Here is a 26,531-nt window from a genome sequence, read left to right on the forward strand (position 1 = left end):
CACTGAGGGGAGGATACTTTGCCCCATTTATACAGTATGTCCTGACAGATGCTGTATGAGATGCAAATCCTATTCAGGATTGTCCATTGCTGATGTGGTAGTTCAAAGCCTGGCACTTTTTTGTGCAGTCAGTTTATATGTCTTCCTATTTCTGGGCATTCAGCAACCCATTTGATTCCATTGGGAATCAATATTAAAGTTGTTGGGCAGATGTTGAGCAAGTGCCAGTGGGGGTTTCCTGGATTTGAGTCTTTTGGCTAATAAATGAGGAAGGTCGGCATACACTGGTAGGAGTGAGTTCAAATCACTCCAACCCAACTCATAGAGTTATTGTTGTGATAAAATGAAGAGAGATCCAGATATAATCTACCTTAAACTCCAGGAAAAAGGATAATTATAAATCTAACAAATAATTATAATAAGGTCAGTGGTTTAGTGAAAGATTATATTTACAGTAAGTTATTTTATTGACTGGAAGTATCAGAATGTATATTACTTAAAGAATCTGAATCATGTTTCTTTGATTATAACAGGTACCTCAGTCCTTCAGGTGACAGCCACAGATGCAGATGATCCCACCTATGGAAATAGTGCCCGAGTAGTTTATAGTATTCTTCAGGGACAGCCATATTTCTCTGTTGATCCTAAAACAGGTAAGTTGTATTTTTTTTCCATTATGCCTTCATTGGCTACATGAACAATATTATATTAGGGTGGGTGATAATGGTGACTCCATTGTCATTATCATCTCTGTTTTTAACATATTGCCATAAGTACCCCACAAAATATTACATATGCATACTGCACAGACACTTTGGGCAATTTTAGGAATTCCTCCTTTTTATGTCCAAAGCTTTTCCTTGCTATATATGAGTAAAAAAAGAAGGAAAATCTGACCAACATATTCACCTGTAGGTTTTTATAACTCATTTAGAGGATGACAATATTCATTTGAAAGGTAGACTGTTTTCTAATTTGCTTTTGAAATTAGGTGGTTGGATTCAGTAAAAAAATACTTTAGCAAGAACAAAATATTAAATATTCAATCCAGGGCCATTTCCCCCCCCCTTTTTTAATAAAAGTAGGTAATAGAAGAGCTTTTAAATGGTATCAGTTATTATTTCCAATGGATGCTAAAATAAAAGGTGACTGTTTAAGCAAGATGCTGTTCTGACTCAAACATATATTTCATTTTTTGGCTATAAAACAGTCCCTTGACTGAAGCATAGTGCTTTTGTGACACTGATTTCAAAACTTGTGCCTTGTCGGATTTAGGAGTTCTGATTAATTACAGACATTTTATGCTGTTAAAAATATGGCATTTCTCTTTCATTCTAAAATATGAAAGTATAGTATCAACACAACCCTAGGATTATAGTTGGATTAGTCATTAGAATGTTGCCGTTTAAAAATTAAGCAAATATAACTTAGTTTTGACAAATGAGTACTTTTGGAAAGATATGTGGCTGATGTATATAAGTGAGACTTATAATTCTGTATAACATATTTGTTCAATGGTTGATACAATCTTTTATTAATTGGTTTTTCCATGGGTTTTCTTAATGTATATGTCGCTTAGCAAACAACATGACCTTTGTATTATTTGCATTTTCTTAATTTTTTCAACTCTTCTTCCATTTTTACCAATGTATGTTGAAGACATATGTATATAAATGAGAGACATGAATTAAAATAACTTGAAATTATAAATCATACATAACCTTATACAATAGCCTTTTGTTCAACAATTGAAATTATGCAATACATAAATAATACATATTACAAAAGTCATGGAGAAATTGAGATGGAAGAAAATTTGGACATATTCTATTATTAAATGGTATGAGTATCTCAGCCACATTGGAAGAAAATCCTCCCCCCCAAAAAAAACCCCCACATACTTTTATCGGTAGTCAAAAGAGCCACACTGGCACAGCTCTATACTGATTCAAATTATGATGGAACTCTTTTAAAAGAACATTTTTTTTCTAATTTTTAGTGAATTAATTTAATAAAACTGAATAATTTGGTATACATAAGAAAAATAATTAGAAATTAGGAGGCTTTGCGAATCCTTTGTTAATAGTCTTATTGACTCTTATGATCCTCTTCATCCCTTCTCCATTAGATTGGAGTTACTCTAATGAGATGTGCAGCCATATAAATTGTTCAAATAAATAAATATGGTAGACTAATATATCCAATGCCGCATGCTGCTTACCCAGGGCCTCTTACCCAAGCACCAATTTTCCACCTTAGTGTCTAAAGTTAAGAAGTCTATTTCAGATTAGGAGGAAGGATTGCCTTGTGAATGGCAGAATGGCCTGGTCAAGAAAACAAAAATCACATCTGAGTTAACTAAAAGGAAGGTCTTAATTCAGTCTTTTCTATTGATCAGGGGCCAAGTCCCAACAATTGGTATGTGAACAAGAGCACAAAAACAAAAATATATTACCAATCCAAACATACAGTTTATAGCTAATTTAATTCTGTCCTTGAAGTACTCTTTTCTTCTTTGTCAGTATTACCTCTGTTCTTTTCTCCTTATCTTCTCATTGGGTGTGCTTCCCAGAGGGTAGGACCTTCAACTCTTGTTGAACTATTGTGAAACACTTAGAAAACTAAGAGATTGGAAAATGTTTCTGAAAAACCTTTCCATCTTCTAGCCTTGCACATTAAGATGATAAAGTTTTAAAAACAAACAAACAATCCGTTATTTAACCCTGCACATTAAAACAGGTTTTATCTAAAAAAAAAAAAAAACAAGGATGCAAACTTTGATTCATTTCCATGGTAGCCAACATGGTTTATATTGAAAGATCATATAAGCTGCAGACCACCAATTTAAAGTTTTAATTATTTATACATATATGTGGCCAAAATAGGTAGCTTTCTTAAAAGACCATGCAGCATTTTTTTCTCTATCCATCACCTGAGACTCGGCATGGTACATTGATTAAGGTGTCAGAAGATCTAATCCTCCCTTAGATATGAAAACTCGCTGGGTAATTTTTGGCTCTAGACTGGGTACTCGAAAAGACATAAACATTTATCTACTAACCTGCACTACACCAGTAAGGCAAGATTACAGATTATAAACTATAACATTCAATGAAGAGAAATTTATCGATCGATGGTCTAACCTTTCATATTTTAAATATTTTTAAAAGTGATGGGTTTGGGTTTTTCTAATGATTTTTTTAAAAAGGTCACATGTTGTATTAATACAGCAATTGTCCAATAGATCCCTTCCAGTAGAACTTATAAGTATATATTTTTAAAAGCACAGCATACTGAGAACAAAATTGAACTATGGCAGAAGGTTTTCTTTTTTCTTTTTTTTTCTTTCTGTCTAGTTCTAGGAATGAGCCCATGATATTTAAGGTGCAATTAAATACTTGCTAGATTTTGCTTGTGGTCAATACCCATTTTATCTTGAATTATTTTTGGAATGAAAACACCCAATCCATTTCTTGAGAAATTTCATGTAAATTTCATGTAAATCATTCAAGCAAGTTGCACTGAAAATAATGAGTCATATAGAAATGCAGGGAATAGGTTTCACTGCAAATAAATTGTCCTTTGTATTATTTAATCTATGGCTGTAATTCTGGGTATTCTTGGTGCAGCTATTGAATAAAGATCACAATTCTGGGTAGTTGGAGTGTATCTTATTAAACAAATAAGTGAAATAACCATCCCATATCTCATTCAAAGATAAGTATTCCTCACTAAAACATGGGAGAAGTGTTCTATTAACACAAAACAAAGAAGGAGAGGAAGAAAAAAAAGAATATGATTTGAAGATGTAATGTTCAATTAAACTTTAGCCTTTTGATGATAGCCTCCACTGAGTAATTTAAAATATATTATTATCCATGATTGATTTCTACTTTGTAGTGTTAAGAGGAGGTCATATTAAAGAATCAAAGTTCATCCTCTCAGTTATACTTTTTTTATAGTGCAGACATATGTTCCTAAGTGAGCATTTGGCTTCAATTAAGCTAAAATTTATTGATAATTCTGTCAGTGATTATTTCAGTTTCTCTATAAATATCATGCCCTTGAGTGGGAAATTTTCCCCCTCTCTCTGTAGTATATCTATATATATATGCCAATTATTGATGTTGCTGCTATAATTTTATTCCACGAAATTCACCTAAATTCAACTGGGTAAAAAACAATCTCATAATATTTTATATTTTTTTCCTCCAGTTTATAAACCCTGCTTTTTCTTTATTACCATCATTTTCTTTTCTTTTCTCTTATCGTCTTTTGTTACTGTCATCCCTTTCCTCTAAAATTTTATCTGATTTACTTATAAAAGAAAATTTGAAATTTTGGCTTCAGTGAAGTATTCAAGAATGGAGAAGAGACAATATTTTTCAATAAGGACCAATAAATCTGGAAAAAGAAAGCTGAGCCTAACTCCACATGAAACCTGCTGCAATCATATTGATCTTTCCTGAGATAGTTATTTAAATCCAAATTTACTTTCGGGGGAAAAATCATACTTATATTTATAAGAAGAGAATTGTTCTAAAGAAAAGACAGGATCTATATGGTAAACAGATATATGTGCTTATGAGTTAAGAGTGCTAGCCTCATCTCTTCCTTGAAAATCTATTGATAGCATTATGAGTTACCAAAACATATTATTCATGAAGGTGATATATTAGATCAGCATGTTTCTGCAGGTTTTGAAATTTGTTCAATGTTTATTTGGCAAATGTGTTGCTCGAAATACCTTTAAGGATTTCTCAAAGCAGCAATCGCTGCTACCTTGGAACAAAACTTTCATGATACGTATTACACACTACTAAAGCCAACAGAATATTCCATACATTCATACCTTCATGAAACTTATTTTTAAATAAATGCATTAAATTAACTTAGAGGCAAGTAGCAGCAAATAAATATGTCTTTTAACTTCTTTCCAGAGTGATTTTTATATTAGAAGCATCAAGTTTTCTAATACCTAGGTGGCCTCAAACTAACATTGGATGGAAAGATATGGATGTCTCTGCATTTCATACTAAGTGCAGTTTTTCTGGGGAGGGGAAATCTGTCCTTCTTGTAAGCAACAAGTGGGGGGGAGACAATTAAGGTCAGAACAGGATACTGTGTGTCAAGGTTGCAGATAAATTGTATCAAGGTTGCAGAGCGTTGTTGAATCTCTTTGCTGTTACCATCAAGGAGCTATCTGGACCTATCTTGCAGTCCAGAAATGGTAGTCCTAACAAGTGCTGAACTACGTTTTTCTTGATGTGTCAGAAAGTTAACATGAATACAAAGACCCTTCTTTTTCAATCTGAAACATGTCTCTGTTTCTATCCCAAAGATGCTTTTTCAGAGGCAACTGGACTTTCTTGTTTTTCTTTGAAGAAGTTTCTCTTCTCCTCCAAAAAGCTTTTTGGATGAGAAGTGAAACATCTTCAAAGAAAAACAAGAGAGTCCAGTTGCCTCTTGAAAAAGCACCTTTGGGACAACCATGACCGGGATGATTGAGAATCTCCATTGTTTCTATGCTCACATACTAGAATATTTGACATGAAAAAAATGAGCTGGGAATTGAAATTAGAAATATAGAGATCTCTTAGTTACTAAGGGTTGCAACCTCGGATAATAAAACATAATGTAATACAAATCTTCTAGTGTGAAATTTTCCATTGCTCAGAATATGAAACTTTCACAACAAAAAGAATAAGTTCTATTTTCCTGAGTTTAGTTAATACAGTTATTTCAGCTTGGAAATGCCTTTTAAGTATTTGTTCTCAGAATTACATGACGAGGTCTGGTTATATAAAACCAGCCATTCTATTATGGTCTGTTTCTAAATCAGAAGAGTTGATGTTCTAATGCATTTGAAACATTACATCAGTTATGTCAGTATCCTCATGACAAAAGATTTCTAACCAACATCAAAATACGGTGATCAAAAAATCTTGCTGCTGAAAATTTGGGGGACATTGTGGCACCTGCTGCATCAAAGGATGGTTCCTTCACAAAGAACAAAATAACCCTTCTTTTCTGCTAAGACTTTTTTTTTCTTCTCAGTGTTGTTTTCCAGATTTCAAAGATATGAAACCCTCTTAGATGGGACCATACAGAAAAAAACATTTCTTTAAAATGTATTTAGTATAAAAATTTCAGAATGGTACTAATAGTGAATCATTTTGTTGTAACAATAACTAGGATAACCTGTATCACTTAGGGTTTCATGAGAAACACAAAAGATTTAAGGTTGTCTTAGAGCTTGTTTGTTTGCAGACATTTCATTACCTATTAGGTTACATCATCAGTAGACATGAGTGTGAGTTTACTCCTTGTTTACATAGAGTAGCTTGCCCTGCCATTGTTGGTGAGGGTATGGTTTTCTCCTAGGTAGTTCCTTGATTAGGATATTGTTTTCTCTTTGCTTATTTGTCTGGTATTAATGTCTGCTTATCTCAATATAGATAGTTGGAAAGAAATAGTTGTGGTCTTTTTCCTTTCCTTCATAGCTTTATAATTGTCTCTTTTGAATGATATGTAAATGCAGTTTATCTCTGTGTATCTATTAATTGCTGATTTGTCCAAATGCCAAGCTTCCAGGAATTCTTTAATAATTTTGGATTTAGCTTGGTCCAGGATACTCACAGTTTCCATTGAAACTACAATATAGCCGAGTCTGTACATGTGTTATCAAATTAAGGAGTTTCCATTGTCTCATCTGAATGCTGATTGGTGTTTATGGATGTGCTTTGCCTGTCTTCAGCATGTCTGTCCTACAGTAGGGCTGTTACAGTCTTTACACTGAATGTTAGAAAAGACTCCTGATTTTTTTCTTCTTGAGTTACTAGGTGTTTTAGTTTACTTAAAAAGATTTAGAGAAGAATACAAAACTTTAGACTGAGGCTTTCTTGTGTTCTCTGTGTCAAATATCAGAAATTCTTTCTGAAGTGTGTGTATGAGAGAAACACTTCTCTTCTAGAAAGTTTTTTCCCACCTGAGTATTTTCCTGTTGTGTGAACTTCCAACTCCCTGAATTTCCCAGCAAGCATGGCCTTTGTTGATAATTCTAGGACTGAAATCCACACATCTAAAAGTTTTTAAGATTTAAAAGCACTACATAAAACGCTTTCATTTCAAATTTCCTCCTTTTCCATATTCAAAATGTCATGTATCATTTTTCTATCATCAGAATTCCAAGATAAAGGAAATAGATTGGTTTCAGTACACAGTCAAATCATTGAAAACTCTAGATGTAACAAACTAAATATAGAATAATAGAACTGGAAGGAACCTAAGAGATTATCAGATCTACCCCTTGCTCACTGCAGGATTCACTATACCATCCCTGATAAGTTATTATCCAGCCATTGTTTGAAAACTTCCAATGAAGAGAAAGAAACAATTTCATGTGATTACCTATTCCAATGATTGACAGCTCTTATGATAAAAAAGTTCTGCCTAATATCTAATCTGTATCAACAGTTTTGAAATTTCATCTCTTAGTTCTACTCTTACTCTCCAGAGCAAATGAAAATAAGTCTGAACTCTATCATTTGACAGCCCTTCACATGTTTGAAAATAGTTATCATGTTCCCCCATTCCCTTCTCTTCTGCAAAATAAACATATATAGATTTTTAATTGTTTCTCATAGGACTTAATTTCCAATTCTTTCATCATCCTGGTAGCCCTTCTCTGGACTTGTTCCAGTTTATCCATGGCTTTTTTTTAAAAAAAATAAAGTGTGTAGAACTGAACACAACCATCCAAGTAAGGGCTGATCAAGGCAAAGAAAGTAGGAAAATCACCTACATTGATCTGAATTCTATGCCCTCATGAAACTTCTTGGGAGGTTATTGTTCTTTTCAGTTACATAGAGATTGGGTCCTACTGAGCTGGTGATTCACACCCAAGTTCTCTTGAGCCAGATTTCCCAGACTGTGTACATTTTCTTTTCATTTTTCTTATCCAGTGCATGACTTTTCATTTCTTTCTGTTAAATGTCATTTTATTCATTTTCTCCCCCCCCCCATTCTGATCTGTATAAATCTGTTGAATAGTTCCCTCTCCTCCCAGGTATTAAATACTTCTCCTAGCTTTGTATCATGTGCAAATTTGATAAGCATTATCTTGATTCCCTCATCCACATACATATGTACATTGAATAGCATCAGATTTGAGGTAGTTAGGCCCAAGATAGTTTTACTGTGCTTCGCTTGAAATACCTCTCCAGGTAGATTTGATGTTAATTATAACTACCCTTTGAGTACAGTTTTTGAATCAACTGTGGATGCAGTTAAAGGTTAAATTATCAAACCTATATTTGACCATTTTGTTAATAAAGATGCTATGATAAACTTTCTCAGAAACCTTGCTGAAGTCAAGATATACTAGATCAATGGCGTTTACCTAGCCTACTAGGCAGTTAAATCTATCATAAAAGAAGATCAGGTTAGCCTAGCATGACATCTTCATCATAAATCCATGCTGGATCCTGTTAATGAACAAATTCAGAAAATTGAACAAGGAAAAGAATGGAATAACATGAGATGTTCTTGCTTGCTGTCTCTACCGTAAATGCCGGCGTACAAGGCGACCCGGCGTATAAGACGACCCCCGTCTTTATAGCCGGGCCGCATTCCTAGAACGTCGTCTTATACGCCGGAAACTACCAGTATTTCCGGCGTATAAGACGACTCGGCGTATAAGACGACCCCCGTCTTTGGTGCCAATTTCAGCGCTCGCGGAAGTCGCCTTATACGCCGGCATTTACGGTACTCCTAATATTTCAAGTGGCCAATAACAACTAAAGGACAAAGAGTCATTCTGCAGCTGCATTTCAGAAATAATATATCTCTAAATCATAAGTATTTAAGGAATGTCCAAATCAGTCTGGGGCCAGAAATGTTTTCTGGAAGAAACCTAACTAATTTTGCACTGAGCAGAATGTAAGTAGCCTGTCAACTCATTTTCTGTTCTGGATTATTTATCATGAAAAATAGAGCTACCATATGATTTTAACTTAATAGGATTTACACACACATGCACACTCACTCACATACACATACACACAAATTTACACAGGCATTTACTTGTAGGATGGAGAAGAATTCATAACATGGGTGAATGGAATATTGTGATTTAATCTGTCCCTGATCTACTAGTATCCAGTGATAGAATATAAGGGTGAAAAGATATAGCTTTTATTGTGATATCACATTGTCTATTTCAGGTTTTTTTTTCATGGTTGATTGCATGTCCAACATAAAACAAAGTATTCAGGAAAGAGAAACCATTATAAAGGAAGAAACTCTTGTAGAAATCAGTGTTTTAAAAAAATATGCCGTTGTTTAACTGTATCCATTAAATAGCAATTGTAACAATAAGATGAAGAAATCTGGAAAGAATGCAAATACAAGTCAGTTAAGTTAACCAAAGGAAGATAGATTAAGAGTAAGAAAAGAAAACAAATACAAAAATTAAGAAGATAAATTGAAAAACAAATGGTTTAGTTCACAGTAAGGCAGAAATAAAATTTGAAATAGTCTTGATTAATTAGAAAAATAGACTGAGAGTAGCAAAAAGATACTTAATAGAGACAAATAAAGGATTCTTCATATACAGCAGGGGTAGTGGGCTGTGGCCCACTACCAGGCCTTGGCTTCTTGGTCACTTGGCCATGTGAAGGGATGGCCAGTGCACGCATTTATGTGAGCATGCACTCACCCCCCAGTCATGCTAGCACCACCCCAAGCATCCCACCGGCGCTAGCACTACCCGCCTTGAGCATCCCACTGACACTAGTGCCTCTCCAAGTATCTCACCAGTGCTAGTGCCACCCTACCCCAAGCATCCCGGTGGCACTAGCGCCATCCTAAGCATCCTGCCAGTGCTAGCACCACCCTAAGTGTCCCACCAGTGCTAGTGCCATCCTATTTGCAGCACTCACGCTCCTGCAGTCCTGTTTGCATGTGTGCATGTGCTCACGTGCAGCCACTTTACATGTGCACATGTGCTCATGCATGGCCTGTTTGTGCATGCTCACGTAACAGTACCTGCCTCCCTTTCCAGGCTGCCAAACCAAAAAGGTTGGAGACCTTTGATCTAGAGAATGTAAGTCAAATGCTAAAATACCTGACCAGGTAATAGTATTTGTGTAAAAGTTCTTAGAATAATTATTTCCTTTCAAACTGTTCGTGTGATATGCAGCAATGTGATATGGCTCCAAAAAAAATCTCTAATACAGTTTTAGGCCACAAAAACTCGGGTGTAGTTTTCAAATCACAGCAAAGCAATGTTTCCACTTTATTCTGCATTGGTATGATCCAACCTCAATTACTGTGCCCAGCTCTATACACTGCTGCTTAAGGATGCAAGAATCAGAAACAACTGTGGAAGTTGAGCAAGAGATTAGAAAATTCTATGAGCAATTATTCTCATAAAATTTTCTAATCCCTTGCTCAACTTCCATAGTCTTGTTTCTGATTCTTGCATCCTTAAGCAGCAGTATACAGGGCTTCTGGTTTGCGATCGCGGCGCTGGTGGACATGCAGGGCGATCACTCCTTCCGCCGTCCGGGGTCGGGAGTTGCCCCGGAGGGGCGATGAGCATGAAGAGGACTCCCGAGCAATCCTGGAAGGGCAGCAGCCCTCCTGTTTTATCCCGGGCACCTCTTTGAACTGACGGGGAAAAAATCAGCCATTAACATGGCCCATCACCAAGCCGCTACCAGTTGAGGCCAAAATTACTAACAAGCACTTTGAAAGCACCGCAGAGGAATTGGGTGAGATCCTACCTCCTTTCTACCCCAAGTATTTTTCCTGTAAAAAGCCTCTTGAAATTTCTTCACCCTGTGAGGAGAGAAGGAAGGGAACGTTTTCCTCCCACCCTCTAAAGTGGCGGCGTCTGACTACCTAGGGGAAATACAGCCTTGAAAAGAACTACTAAATAATTGGATTTGCTTCTTTTTGATATTTTGGGAGCCAAAAAGTTCCTACTTTCATGGGGATTTGCTACTCTATCTAACATAAACTGAATAAAAACCTAGCCTGAGATTTGAAAAACATTTTAAATGCTATCAAGGACATCTTGTGGTGAAACATGGTACAGCAAGTGAATATTCTTGACAAAGAGGCCTGCTCATAGCCCAGATCTGTCCTTAGTATTATCTAAAAGAGATTAAAAGCTGAGAGAACAGCTGGGCGGTGAAATTGCTTTTTAGGACTGTGGAGGTGAACCCTTACTGACTCTTGCTTAATAAATAGCCTTCACTAAAGGACTATCTATAACCACATCAGAAATGGAGGAGGACCAGCAACAAATTTCACCTAATTACAAACTTATACTTGAAAAAATTCTTGAAGCTACTGAGATAATTAAAGCTAGACTGAAAGACAAAGGCACCAGCTTAAATCTACAAAGTGAAATCCTGATTGCAACCAAAGAACTTACAATTCAAAAAACAACAGAAGCAGGAGAAATTAATACCAAGACAGAGGACTTTAAAGAACAACAAGTACACTGTACTGAAAATCTAGACAACCAAATCCTGAATGCAACTAAAGAATTTACAACCAAAAAAACAACAGAAGTGGAAGAAAGTAATACCAAGATGGAGGGTGCTAAAGATCAACAAGTACAGCCTACTGAAAACCTAGACAACCAAACAACAACCATAAAATTGGACATTAGTTTTACTTAGACCAGAAGAAACCTGAGGAAGAAGACCAGATTGAATCGAAGACAAATATGTTAGAGCAAATATGGGGATCTGGGCTACCAGAGCGAAAACTTAATGACCATAAATGGGCCAATTCCTCTGGAAAATTGATTACTAGATGGTCTCCTTTGATTCAAGTAATATACACAAGAACAAAGGGAGATCTATCTGATGATATAAAGGCATTGGTATGGAAGCTTGGTTGGCATAAAAAGAAAGTAGAGTTAGATTTTTAAAAGGGGGTCTTTTGATTTATTAGAGAGAAGTAATGGGCTAAAGGGAGATTTTGAGATGAAGGGAAATATGATTATTAGATTTAAGTATTACTGGAAAATGATAAAAATAAGGGATTAATTGGCCTAATATTGAGGATTTAGATTTATAAGGGAAATGAAAATTAATTATTAGGGAATAGCTTTGAATTATTATTTAGCCCAGATAACACAGACAGTGGATTTGAGACAATGAAGGGTACTCCATTAGTAAGTAGTGATGTACTAGGATGAGAAATAAAAAATGTTTATGAAATAAAATAAGAATATATTCAAGTAAGTAATAGGTGTATCTTAGATATTATAATTTTTATATAGTGAAATAAAGGAAATTTGAGTTACCCACAATTTAAATACTATGGATATTAAAGGTTAAATTGGAATATTAAAAATATTTAAAATATTAAAAATTAGGTAAAATTTAAATACAGGATATGGATATGTATAAGCAAAAATATAATGATAAAGGTTTTAACTGAGCTTGTTATAATTAGAAATTTACTAGCTTAAATATGATATAGCAAATGTTAAGGGAAATAGAGAAGGAATTTTTTGATGATGTAACCTGAGATATATACTAAAGATTTTGTTATTGTACTATTGTACAACTATTGTTATTGTACTATTGTACAACTATTGTTATTGTACTATTGGGTACTATTGGACCCAATCACCACACTGCTTTCCAAATACTTAAATGTAAAACTGGAAAACCAATAAAAACTTGTTATAAAACAAAGAAAATTCGATGAGCAATTGTTGAAGAAATTAGCGTTTTTAGCTTTGAAAAAGGAAGACTGAGGAGATTTAGTAGTACTTTTCAAATACCTGAAGAAAAGTTGCACAGAAGATTCACATATTTAATTTAATGGAAGGATCTAGTTCATTGTATAAAAATGACACCTTCCTAATAGTGAAATTGGATAGTGGAATCGATTATTCAGAGAGATGATCAGCTCTCCTTCACTAATAAATTGAAATAACAGTAAAAATTGTGCCTTGTTTGTTTTAATCTGGAACATTGCAAGAACTGGGAGATTAGATTCAGTTAACCAAAGAGTCCCCAAGTTTTTCTCCATTCAAAAATGTGATTCTGTCAAAGACATTGAACCTCCAGGTTCAATATTGGAGATAAACCTCCATGAAGAATTTTGAATTAGTGATAAGGCTAAATAACTATTAAGTAAACCAGATGTATAAAAACATCAAACATTTGAGTTTGCCTTCAGCGAAAGATGTAGAATAGGCTTTCTTAACATTATTCTTTTTTTATCAAACGCAGGAAGATTTTGTGGACCTATTGTTGTCTGAAAAGTTCCTTTTCACTTTGGCAATTTTTCCTGGAGGAATGATTATAAGTGTGTTCTTATTTAAGTGGGCAACTGTCAGTTTCAGCCTGAGTGTAATTGTTTCCTGCTGTTGGTTAAGTGCTTTGCACTTTGAGTCCCTTCTTTTTAAAGGTGGGTTATTTTTAACATTCATTTAGCTGGGGGGGGGGATTATTCATCAATTATATTATTGATTAGCTTTGTAGTTCTTTTCGCAGATTGACATCTAATATTTATTCAAGTATTGGCAAAATTAATTCCAACTAATGTCACTTTGAGCGGAAACAAAACTTTATCTTTTTTAATAAAGAATGATCTAACACTGTTGTACGTCAGAGGCTGCAAGTAGATTTACTGAATCTGTTATGTTATCATTTCCAGGCAAGAGATAAATTGCTTAGATTATAAAGGAAGATGCTTATCCTTAATAGTTTTCTTGAGAATATAGAAGTCCTTTTAAAGAAGACATACATAGACAAACTCAAGAGTTGAAACTATGGTTAATGGATAAAGAACTTGAAAAATACATTTGGAACTTTGTTGTTATATATGTTGTCAGCAGCAACAACACTTTATGCACAGAAATGAAAGAATACTTTGATTCCCACAATGGATGAATGGCTGCAAAAACTGATGGAGTTAGCAGAGATGGCAAAATTGACTGCTTTGATTAAAGAAAAGAATACAGTTAATTTTGTTTCTACTTGGAAACTGCTTTTGAACTTCGTGCTTGAGGTGGAAAAAACATGAAACTTTGATTTTGGGTTTTGTTGATTAGATAGGTTTGTTGCTATAGAAATGGCTAGTATACTGTATATTATAATGTAAAAGTAAAAAGTCAAGGTTGTATGTTATTACTTTATTCTACTGCGTCAAACAGAGTTTGAAGTCAATGCTTTTCTTTTTCTTTCCCCCTTTCCCCTACTACACTTTTTCCTTTTTCCCTTTTCCTCTCCTATTTTTTCCATTATTTTCAGTTTTCTTTGTATTTTTTTTTTATATTTTGATAAACTAATCAATACATAAAATTTTAAAAAAGAGTTCAAACCATGGTATCAGACAAAATATGGCCAAACACAAATATTTAATATGCACTGTAAAATGTCAGCATTTTTCTCCATAAGTCTTATAAAAAGTCTTCCAGTTTCTAGCCCATGCTTTAACCACTGCATCAAAATGGATCTTATTAAATCTATTCTTGAAATTATTCAGAATGAAAGAATTAGAAGATTCTTTTCCTTGGAATACAACAATGGTTAAAATAATCAGCTTTATCAGTATTTGCCATGATTTGGACAGATACAAGTTGATCGTCTCATCTGGTGTTTGTGTAAATCAAACTTAGTTTGATAGGTAAGTACGGTGAGTTATGATTTCCTAATGTAGAATGACAAAAATCACTGAATGAATGTTAGCACAAGATAACTACAAGTTTAAACAATGAAATCAAACCTACTAAACTTGTAGTTGCTTTGTGCTAACATTCATTCAGTGATTTTTGTCATTCTACACTAGGAAATCATAACTCGCTATACTTAATAGCCATAGTTTAGTTTAATTTATTCAATTCACAGCCTCAGACCAAATAATAAATAAAAAGAAAAGAATATACCTTTAGTTATTATATAGTTACAGTATAAAGCAGGACAAACAGAAAAAGAGCTAAAATGCCTATCAAGGAATAGAATATTTATTTTGCTGGGTCAAAATTTGACCTGATCATGACAGAATTTGACCTGATCATGACAGTATCATGTCAGAATTTGGCAATTGCCCAGGATGTAGAATCATACGTATCAGCCAGCAGTGTAATAATCACATTAGTTTTATTGATGTTAAAGAGTATTTTACATACTACAGAAAAAAATAGCACCCTCTAAATTGGGTGTCAAACTCGCAACATCATGTGACGTCGCGCAACATATCGGGACAGTTTTGCCATTGCCGGCAATGGGGTGGGCGCGGCTTCAGTATGATGAAACCAGCCCATGGGCCGGCAGTTTGACACCCCTGCTCTAAATGGTTAAGAGTAAAAATAATACTAAATAAACTGATTGGTTGCAGGTTAGACATCATTAAAGTAAATAGTACTGTGGCTGAAGAGAAAAGCATTGGTGGTTTTTAGTCTCCATAAATAAGTTTGCCTGGCAACATCTTTACCTTTCATTTTCTCCTATCTTAAATGCTACTTGAAATCCTTATTTTCATCAGTTTTAAGTTTTGAAAGAATTTAACATGACTAGAGGATTGTAAAGTTTGCAATCTAAGTATATAACTTAATTTAAGTGGTTGTTTTTCCCTGTTAACTACACAACAGCTGTGGTCTTGGCCAGAACCCCAGTTTAGAAATTAGTTGTGACTGCTACACTTGCTGAATTATGATATACCTTACAAGATACATACAAGCACAAAAGTTGCAGTACCTTTGGTAAAATAATTCTGTTTAAAAACTGGCAAAATTTAGATTAAGTTTGATGGACTGTGCATGAGAGTATGTTCCCTGTTACAAATAGTTGCAGACAAAAGTCATACAAAAATGTATTTTGGGGTAAAACCTGTGGCCTAGACAAAAGATGATTATCTGTGAGTCAACCTCAAAGTAGTATATATGTACCAACAATATCCATCCTCAGTGCAGACAAGTCTGAGTTACATTCTCACTGCTCTGTTGTGCATGATCATGATTTGGTAATGTTTTGTGATTAGTTTTAAAATAATAACTATTAAAGCTGACCCTGTTCATATATGCCCTCCCCAATTAATACAGTGCTTCTTACACCTCCCCAATACACCCTTCTTGACCCATGTCATACCCCATGTGCCCTCCCGAATCCACACAACTCTTCTCATACACTCCATATCCCGGATCCATGAGTCACCTTTTGCATACCCCTTGTGCATCCCTGCACATGTTCCAGACCCTCATAGCACATTATTGCTGACCTGCAGCGCCTCCCATGAACCTCTGCACCCATCTTTGACCCATGTGGTAACTTATTGTTTTTTATTAAGTCAATGGGGAATTGGGAAGGATGCAAGAGGGAGGGAAGGAGAAAAGGAAGGAAGGAAGGAAGGAAGGAAGGAAGGAAGGAAGGAAGGAAGGAAGGAAGGAAGGAAGGAAGGAAGGAAGATTTCCAATGTTTCCTGCCAGCTAACCAAAAGGAAACTCAGTGGGGAAGCTGGCAAGAACTTGAAAGTTGTTCCTGCTCCCTCTGCGGTTTTGCCCACCAGTGTGTCATTCTGTTTCTCTTTTTATATAAAGAAATATCTCTGAAATTATTATCCAAATGGGTGTGGATTGTCCACTATTATACACAACTACATAATAATATGTAACATATAAACACATTAATTCATGATTTGATCAGGATTTCCGACAGGAAATGAAATGTATTCCATATTCAGCAAAGGATTAAATATATTAGAGATTTAGGTATTTTCATTTATCGAAATTTGTGCTTAATAAACTGCCAATCTGATTAATAGAAATTGTTAAAATTAAGGGTAATTTACAAAATTACATTGAAGTAAACCTGAGCCAACTGGGAGGAAAAGTGCCTGGGAAATTGATGGAATAGTTAATTATAGATGCCTGGTTGTAATGAATATTGACTAGTAAGACCTTTGCTACAACTTGAGTAGTCAGGGACTAATTATATTTTTGGATCCATGAATTTGGGGGGCATTATTTTCTATGAACCAGACATTGAAATTAATTGCTTCATTGGCTCCCAACAAGGCTTTGGGTGAATATATGATTCCTGCAACAGTATAAAAAATATTTCACTGGTGGGCATTTCTGCTAGCTGAACAGCTTTCTTATATTAATGGAAAAGAAATAGATTCAAGAATACTGTAGGTATTCTTGTACTTATATACAAAAAGAAAAAAAAACCTAATGACCTGAGGATGAATAACAAATTACCCTTCTGATATTTCTATTGAACATTATGCAAAAATATCAGATAAATTGAAAGATTGAATTTGCTTAAACCTAGCAAATAGGTTTTATGAAGTTTCAAAGCACAGTCAATCATCGCCAAGTATATAAGCGTACTGCAAAATGTTTGCATGTAACATTTGTTAATCTGGCTGCTTCTTTTGATACAATAAATTGTAATACATATCAGATAAACTCAGCCAATACTGGGACAAATAAGTATCTACTGAATTTATTGTAGCAATTACTCTAATCCATCTGCTAGAGATGGGGTAGCGGAGCTTACAGGCATAAAATCAACAAAATGAGTAAAACAAGGATGTGTATATTTTTTAGTCTATTATTATTATTTGCTTTAGATTAGTTTTGTATCCTGACAACTGTCTTACTAAATCCTTGCAGTTTTCTTGGCAACCTTTTTCACAAGTATTTTGCCTTTCTAGGGCTGAAAGTGTATGGCTGGCACAAGGTCACCCAGTTAGCTTTATGCCTAAGGGAAGACTGAAATGCACAGTCTCCTCGCTAGTAAATTGATATCTTTAACCACTACACCAAACTGTTTATCTTATTAGATGTGGTGGTATCATAAAGTATGTAAGTGATTAGCAGGCTGAGGTGGAAGGCAAGGTTAAATGTAACATCAGCTTGAAATCATTGTGCAGCCACAAGTGATCCAAGCCCATCCCCTTGTGAATTCTGTTGACCCTTATCTAGTGCCACTTAGCTTTGATTGTTAGTTGACCAGATTCTTGTAGAAATAATAAACTTTTCAGTACTTTGAACTCAGCGAGTTTTCCAGGTTCTTTGCACCTGACACAGTATTCACTTTGGTCTATGCAGATAAGATGGTTCTTCTCTCTGCATAAGAGCTGAGTCGAAAAGAAAGTTGAAAAAGTCAGAATATGATCACACTGAGAAATTATGCTGATTATAATTTTGGAAAAAATCTAAAATGTTGAAATTGTCCATTGGAGAAGCCATTCTAGAACAACATAGCAATGGAAACATCTAGGAGTAGTGCTTAATGCAACATTGGCTTGAAAGGTCCACACGGAGTATATTAAAATATCAAAAAATAAGAGTTAGGGCAATTATGATTGTTTAGATTAGTAACAAGGAGACAGATTAGTAAATTGAAAATTAAAACTATCCTGCAGGAAACTCATTCCACCAATGTTGTTTGGAACAGAGGAATGTGGAGAGGAATGCCCCAAAGGAAGGTTTTTAGGAATTATATAGAATTGGTTTTGCAAAACATTCCTGCCATTTTCTGTGGCCTGTACTGGTCTACTTTTATTTAAAATCCATATGAATAAAGGACTTTTTGAGCAATTGCTATTCATTCCTCTTGAGGCCAAATTTATTTTCTTCAGACAAAATATATATTGTTAATTAATTACGGACAGAGTGAAAGCATAAATTCAAGTATATTGTTATTTGCTTTACTGTAATCATATCCCATTCTCTGCTTAAGTTCTGTATAATTATGCTGCTATGCTTTTTTCCTAATATGCTGAACTTTATACTCATTGTTGTACTTTTTAGTTGACAGGTAGTACTTCCATTAATGGGGATTTTGAATTTATTTGGCATGTTCAAATATTGATAGATGACTGGATAATGTACATGGCCCTGGTACCTTTTAAAGATACTACTGCGCTAAAATGGACATTAATCCTTGTAGTTTATTTTTGAGATACAGCCTTCTAAAGTTGTTGCCAGAAATGTAAAATGATTATATTTCATTATTAAAGGATTTTATTTTTCATTATACATTTTACTGCTATTGCCTAGATGATGAAAATTATGACTGATTATTGCCTTGAGATTGCCCTAAAATAAAATTTATATTCTCCTTCTAGAAAGGATTTTTTTGTAATTAATTAAAATGAAACTGCAGCAAAAACAATTACTTTTGCAAGAAAAATTTAAAGGAAGCAATCACGGTTATCTCTTCCATTAAATAAGCTTTATAAAGCTACAATGATTTCTTCTTTGATTCTGTTGATAATACTGTTTACATTTTAAGTATTTCCAATATATATCAATGGATTGGATTCTATTATATGTAATACACGGTATCTCTCGCAATGAACATCTACAAAACCTCTCTTTACCGAACATTGTTTAACTAGGGCAAAGAAAGCCTTTACTTTCTCCTTTATGAAACAAGGATTCTCAGTTAATAATATTTGATATGATTCCCCTATATTATTTGTTTCTCCTGGAAACAGATTAAAAATACAGATCACCCCATTATTTTAAACGTGAGTTAAAGATGTAAAGATTAATGCAAAATGCGTTAATACCATTAAAAGTGGGGTTTAATTTGGGCAAGGTTTAGGGATATATCCCTTTATTATAGCCATATTCTGTGTTTCACTTGCACGTCTGTTAAAGAAAAGTGATTGTATCATTCATTATGAGAGCATTCCACACTCCTGAACCCATATTGGAAATGGAAATAGCATCATCTACTTGAAGATACATCGAAAATATCAGGAGGGAAGACATGATCAATTATTTGAATAATGAAGTCTTGCACGCATTGATTAAATTGCATCTAGGTTTTAGAAAATGAATTGGTTGATTATTTTTTGGGTGGGAAGGAATGAAGAAAATAGTTGTACATTTAAGATATATGTAACAAATATTGCCTAAATATTCTGTTTTGGAGCATGGTATTTGAATATTAATAATATTTAATTCTGGACAAATCAATGAATTATTTCGATTGTTAGATTCATATTGATCTATTCATAGATCAATAGACATAATTCAGATTCTTAGCTTTGTCAGCTAAGGCTTCTGTCCAAGAGTTCTCTTATAAAGATTTGGCTGTTTAAGTCTGTAGCAGATATTTCTATGGGATCCATGCTCCCATTTAATTTCCATTTAGTATATTATAATACATTTTAAATGGGGCTGTCCTTAAAAGCCACTTTGGACTTTTAAGCATGTAGGATTGAATTATCAAATATCTGAGTTGTAAGATCATAGTTGTGTTACTTAGAATTATCATACCTGGTCTACAAAAAGAGTTTTCTTATTCCTTTGCTGTCTTCTATTAATTATAGATTTTCTTTAGGCGCATATTGCAACTCTATATTGCTAAACAAAACTTCAGAACAACTTAGCCATCTGCTATTGTTTATTGTTTAAATTCAATATAATAATACATACAATTCTTGTATTGTACACTACAATGTATAAAATAGACAACTTATAGATAAGGAATCCTATGTGTTGATACTTCCTATGCTGTATCTTACTGTTGGCCTATATTTTAACTGGCAGATTATAAATTTCTTGTAAATAATATTTTCAATAGCCTATTCCCCAGGAAAAACATATTTGAAAATATTTGGGAACTTTTGTTCCTTTAATAAAACTTTCCCATAATATATTTAATAAACCTTTCCCACAGTTGCCCCAAAATTTTTAATCTTCTTCTGTCAAATCATTAGTACAGGTAGTTCTTTTTCTTTTTTTCCAATCTATGTTTATTTTTAGTCAGGACTCATCTGTTGTGTTTACTTATTGACTTTTTAAATTTATCTTTATATCATACATTCCCAACAGATTCCTAATAGTTTGGATCAGTGGTGGGATTCAAATAAGTGAACAACCGGTTGTCTGTGTGGATGCCACTTCTGGAAGTCTATTCTGGGCCTGGGCAACAAAAAATTAGCTACCACTGGTTCTGCCGAAGTGGTGCCAACTGGCTGAATCCCACCATTGGTTTGGATCCAAAAATATGGTTAAGATTCCACATAGTTTTCCTTAATTTAAAATAAAAAAACCATTTTGGTTTCATTAAAGAATCTTAAACACATTACAAAAATCTGGAAAATTTAAGACTAAAATTCTACCTAAAAATATGACTAGTCGGGAGAAGCAGACTTTGGTTAACTTGACGGGTTTTGAAATTGTTAATAAGGTAAAATATTTGGGGGTGATGTTATCTGTTTCTAATGCAAAATTATTTAAAAATAACTATGAAAGGTTGTGGGTTAGGGTACAGAAAGACCTGAAGAATTGGGAGAAGTTACAACTATCCCTCATGGGAAGAATTGCAGTGATAAAAATTAATATTCTACCCAAGTTTCTCTTTTTGTTTCAAATGCTACCGATTTTGAAGAACGAGATTAATTTAAGTGAATGGCAGAAAGGTCTCAATAAATTTATTTGGGCAGGGAAAAAGCCAAGGGTTAAGTTTAAAATTATGCAAGACTTCCGTGAGAGGGGAGGACTCAAGGTACCGAATTTGAAATTATATTACGATGCGGTGGTTTTAACATTAGTTAGTAACTGGGTAAATTTGACAAATTCTGAAATACTCCATTTAGAGGGATGGAATTTACTTTTTGGGTGGCATGCCTATTTAATATTTAATAAAAAAATGGATTGGGTTTTTAAATCTCACATTCTAAGAACTTCTTTACTTAGGACTTGGAGAAAATATTATAAAAGTGACTTCAAAGTACCATTATGGGCTATACCTTGGCATGCGATAGAAGGAATAAAAAGAGGGGTTAAAATGGATATGGTGTCTTATAGACAGCTACTTAGATGGGATGGACAAAACTGGCAGTTAAAATCACGGGAGGAGCTAGCACAAGAAATTATTATTTATTCTTGGTTCCAATATAGGCAATTAGCAGATAGATGGAAGATGGATTGTAAGGTGGGTTTTCTTAGAGAAGATGAAAATCTTATTAAGCAAGTGAAGGATCAAAGACAAACCCACATTAAGAGAATTTATGGGGTTTTAGTTGAATTGGACTCAGAAACGGAACTAATTAAAGATTGTATGATTAGATGGGTGCAGAATTTTGGTGAGCCAGTTCCATTGGACACCTGGGAAACTATTTGGGTGAGAAATGTCAAATTTACACAAGCACAGAACTTAAGGGAGAATTTTTATAAAATGTTCTATAGATGGCACCTTGATCCACAAAAAATGTCTCTTATGTACCCTGACTTAAAACCTAAATGTTGGAGATGTGGTTGTATGGATGCTACTTATTATCATATCTGGTGGTCGTGCAGAGAGATAAAAGCATTCTGGATTAAGATATGGTGGAATATCCAGAGAATTTTTAAAAGGAGGGTAAAATTTACTCTGCAATTATTTTTGTTAGGTATAGTTACTGATTGTGATACAAAGGAGGTTATATTGATGTTAAATTTGATTACAGCTGCGAGGTTGTTAGTAGGACAATATTGGAAGAAGGAATCTTTGCCTACATTGCAGGAATGGTTTCTTAAAGTGTCCTATTTGGCGGAAATGGCAAAGATTTCGGCTTTCTTAAAGGGACAAACGCAAGAGAAATTTCTTGCTGTTTGGGATAAATGGATAAAATTTATACAATTTAAATTGGATATAAAAAAATATTATATAGCTTTTTTATAATCTTTATTTTTATATACATATATATATTTTCTATTTTCTATTTTCTTTTTCTCTATAAATATAATTTTTTAATCTTTTTAAGCCTATATTCTGCTCTGGGAGGCTCGGGGGGGGGAAGGGGGGAGGGTGTGGGTAGGGGTTGGGGAAGGGGGGTTTTGTTGGATAATGTTTGTTTTTTATTTGTATATGTTGTTTTTTGTTTTTGTATTGTCTTGTATTTTTTGTAAAATTTATAAAACTTTTTAATAAAAAAAAAAATCTGGAAAATTGAAACACAGGGATGTTGCATTAGGGCAGGTTCAGCACCTGTTTTTTTCCCCACCAAAGTGTTACCTATTTATTTACTTGAATGTAGCATGCTTTTGAACTTCTAGGTTAGCAGAAGCTGAGGCAAGTGACAGGAGCTCACTCTGTCACACAATACTAGGACTCAAACTGCTGGAGTACAGACCTTCTACAATATCATTACACCATTGAGCCACTATGCCTCCGCTCTTTGTTTAGGTTAGAGTTGTAACACAGCTGACCCAGAAGTTAGGATGACTATGAATGAGTTTTACCCAACATTCAGATGGTTCCCATTCTATTGTTGTTTCAGAGGGGCTTGAATACCTCTCCTTGCCCTTTAGCAAGCATGAGTGAAGCCTCCTTAGATTGTGTTGAGTCTATTTCACTCACACAATCTAAGGTGGCTTCACTCATGCTTGCTAAAGGGCATGGAGAGGTATTCACAACACATTCTGCTTGTTGTCATCTTGCTATTCCTTATTTTTCTTTCTTATTGTATTTTTTTTTTTTAAAAAGCTTTTAATTATGAACTGCCTTGAGTCATCGGGGCCAGGCAGACAAAACCAGCCAATCAATATAACAAATATGTCCGTAATCTATAAGAGCTGACTGTGATGGGAAGGCAAGCTTCTTTTCTCTCTCTTCTGAATAACACTTTGCTCTACCGACTCATAAGGTGGGGGGAGGGAAGAGAACATGGGTAATTTTCATCACCACCAAAACAAAAAGTAGTGAACAGCTTTCATTCAGTCCCGATTTCAATTCTTACATGTATCTAAGATAAAAATTCTTTATTGCAGAATAGCTTAATTTTTCTGAGCATAGCTACTTGGATGAAATAAAAAGAATTTTTGAAATGCTCCAATTCCTTAATGTAATGGATGCCACATGCCCTATAGATTCAGGGAAAATGTATTTTAATATAGATTTTTTTTAAAAAGTGTTACTATGGGTTGAAGGTACTTCTTATTCTTTGTATCGGGGGAGAGGGAGACTGAGCTGCTAACACAATCATAATTAAATAAATTTGAGAGTGGTATGTTACACTCTGCATTTATAAAGCTGTTCCTAGTTGTACTTAAGCCAAATGTAAACGGAGGAAGCAATTGCTTTTTGGAAAAAAGCAATCTAATTAATTATGGCATATGGTAGATTGTGTATTTGGAAAATGATGAATCCTGAACTAATTCTGTAGCTCTGTGGCATTAATAGAAGTGATTTTCTCAATCACTCTACCTAGTTCTGCAACTTGGTCTCATTTTTTTTTATTTCTTCCAAGCTGTTTGAAAAGTTTATATCAAATACAGAGGATGTACTTGACTGGCAAAATACACCAAGTGCTACATAATTATCATGATGAATGCAGCAGCCATGGATGCAGCAGCCATGGTATATGCCTAGTTAACGGACAGAATTTTAATGTGATGATGTGAAGGATTTTTGAAGAAAAAATGTTCTCTTCTGAGAGGGAGAAAAGGAGAAGGCAGGGAATGGGAACAATTAAACTGCTTTTGGTATAGAAAACAGCATTTAGATCTCTGCAATTGTAGCTGGGTACATTGGATTAATTTGGAATTACTTTTGAACCGTGGTGTCCCTGGGAAAAGGAATTGTGAGTTTTACATATTTTTAATTGAATTGGGTTGAAATATATACCCAAAATACAACAGAGATTGTATTATCTGCTGCCTCAGGATAAAGCGTATAGACAAATTCCCTGAAAGAAAGGTGATCTTTGAATGTAGGATTACATAAATAGAAAGTTCAAGTATTCGGTCTTATAGATAGCTAAGGGCAAGGCTGTTAAAAGAATTTTAAAGACAACGATGTCACTTTAAAAACAATTCTCCAGCCTAAAGAATAATGTAGAAGGGAAATAATATAATAGCAATCTAAGCTACTCCAAGCACATTTTTAGAAAGTGGATACACATACACACACACACAAACACACATAAACATATTTGTTGAGTCTTACAAACTACAATGGGAAAATATATTAGTCTATTCCACTAGCATTTCATTAAAATGTATTGGCTATTTTGTATTTTTACTTTTACTATGTGATCAGTTTTGTTAATTTGTGTTCTATTTATTTATTTTGACTTCTAACAGTCACAACAAAATCTGAAGCCATAAGATCTCCACCTAATAATAAAACAGCTAAAAGGTTGTGTTACCTTTGGTGAAAATAGCAATAGCAATAGTACTTAGACTTATATATTTCTTGATAATGCTTTACAGCCCTCATTAAGCAGTTTACAGAGTCAGTATACTGTCCCCAACAATCTGGGTCCTCATTTTACTGACCTCGGAAGGATGGAAGGCTGAGTCAACCCTGAGAATCGAACTGCTGGCAGTCATCAGAATTAGCCTGCAATACTGCATTCTAATCACGGCGTCACCACGGGGTAGAATATAGAACTTCAACATGGCACCACAAATATAGAACTTCAATGACAAAGCCCTTTGGTTTTTCAAAGACCACAGGTACAATTGTTCACAGTATCAGCATTCTAATCCTTTATGAAACTGTTAGGAAAATTTAGCAGAAGTAATTATTATATGTTGACTCAAAATAAAAGTGGCTGTGACCACTTGTCTGTATTTTACTCAGCAGAATCTCTTACAAAACTCTAAATCAAAAACTTGTTTCTCTGTTTCTCACCCAGAAAATGAAATGATAATGACACCACCATCCCAAGTCATATGACAATCTGTCTTTTTATTCTTTCACAAATAATCGGAACCTTTCAGAACATTCTTGATATGTCTCCTATGTGTGATTTATTATTGGTGCAGGATGGATACATAATTAAAATGAGTCAGGGACAAGCACAGTTTTATCATGCATGCACATTATCAGTTTCATTGATGGTTGATTGCTCCAGTGTCAACGCTGCTAACATCGGATGTTCTTGCTTTGACAACAGATGAAAATACAGCCATTTTCTCTATTGCTTTTAGAATTAGTTGCTAGTCATAACAATAATAACTTAATCGTGGGAACCCAAGGACATTGGGCCCAGAGCCGATAGTGTTTTGGCAGGCTGGAGAGCTGGGGAGAAAGCCCATGCTTCAAGCTAACTGGGGAATGTGATTTATGACTGTTTATTGGAGGAGGGAATTGCACTTTGTTACTTTGTATCCAGGAGAGGGGAATTTAGTTTCTGGTTTCAACTATGTAGTGCCAATACTTTGTTTCTCAAATAAAAGATTATTTAAGGTAAAACAATGCCTCAAAGTTCTTTTGAAGAGTTTCATCTATTGGAACCATGACATCCAGCATATGATTTTCCTACTAGCTAAATGATGTTTCCGTGATTTGATATTTTTGCTAAATACTAGATATTTTGTCATAATGTATTAATATTTTTGTATTTACTTTTTATTTTATATAAATAAAAGCAGAAAGCTTCAGCAATTAATTAAAATAATATGAACATATTGAAGCAAAAGGTGATATGGCAATAATAGTTCTATTTAAAATATTTTGCACTGAATATCTGCTCTGTGAATGGTACAAGCACAGAAATTCTTTAATTACTAGTTGGACTAAGATGCTTGCTATTTGTCT

At 34.3% G+C, this 26,531-nt stretch overlaps 1 protein-coding gene across 7 annotated transcripts in view; it reads left to right on the forward strand.

The window, feature by feature from the left end:
• The window catches only part of CDH18 (cadherin 18), a 605,479-nt gene that overhangs the window by 495,072 nt on the left and 83,876 nt on the right, over positions 1–26,531 (forward strand). For all 7 annotated transcript variants that reach the window (XM_039346754.1, XM_039346753.1, XM_039346760.1 and 4 more), the window contains one exon: positions 534–653. In XM_039346754.1, the coding sequence (XP_039202688.1) occupies positions 534–653 (120 nt within the window). The remainder of the gene's footprint in view (positions 1–533; positions 654–26,531) is intronic.

The sequence above is a fragment of the Crotalus tigris genome, unplaced genomic scaffold (assembly GCF_016545835.1).
Source record: "Crotalus tigris isolate CLP2741 ecotype Arizona unplaced genomic scaffold, ASM1654583v1 scf7180000018018.2415403412:4055106, whole genome shotgun sequence".
Taxonomy (NCBI): domain Eukaryota; kingdom Metazoa; phylum Chordata; class Lepidosauria; order Squamata; family Viperidae; genus Crotalus; species Crotalus tigris.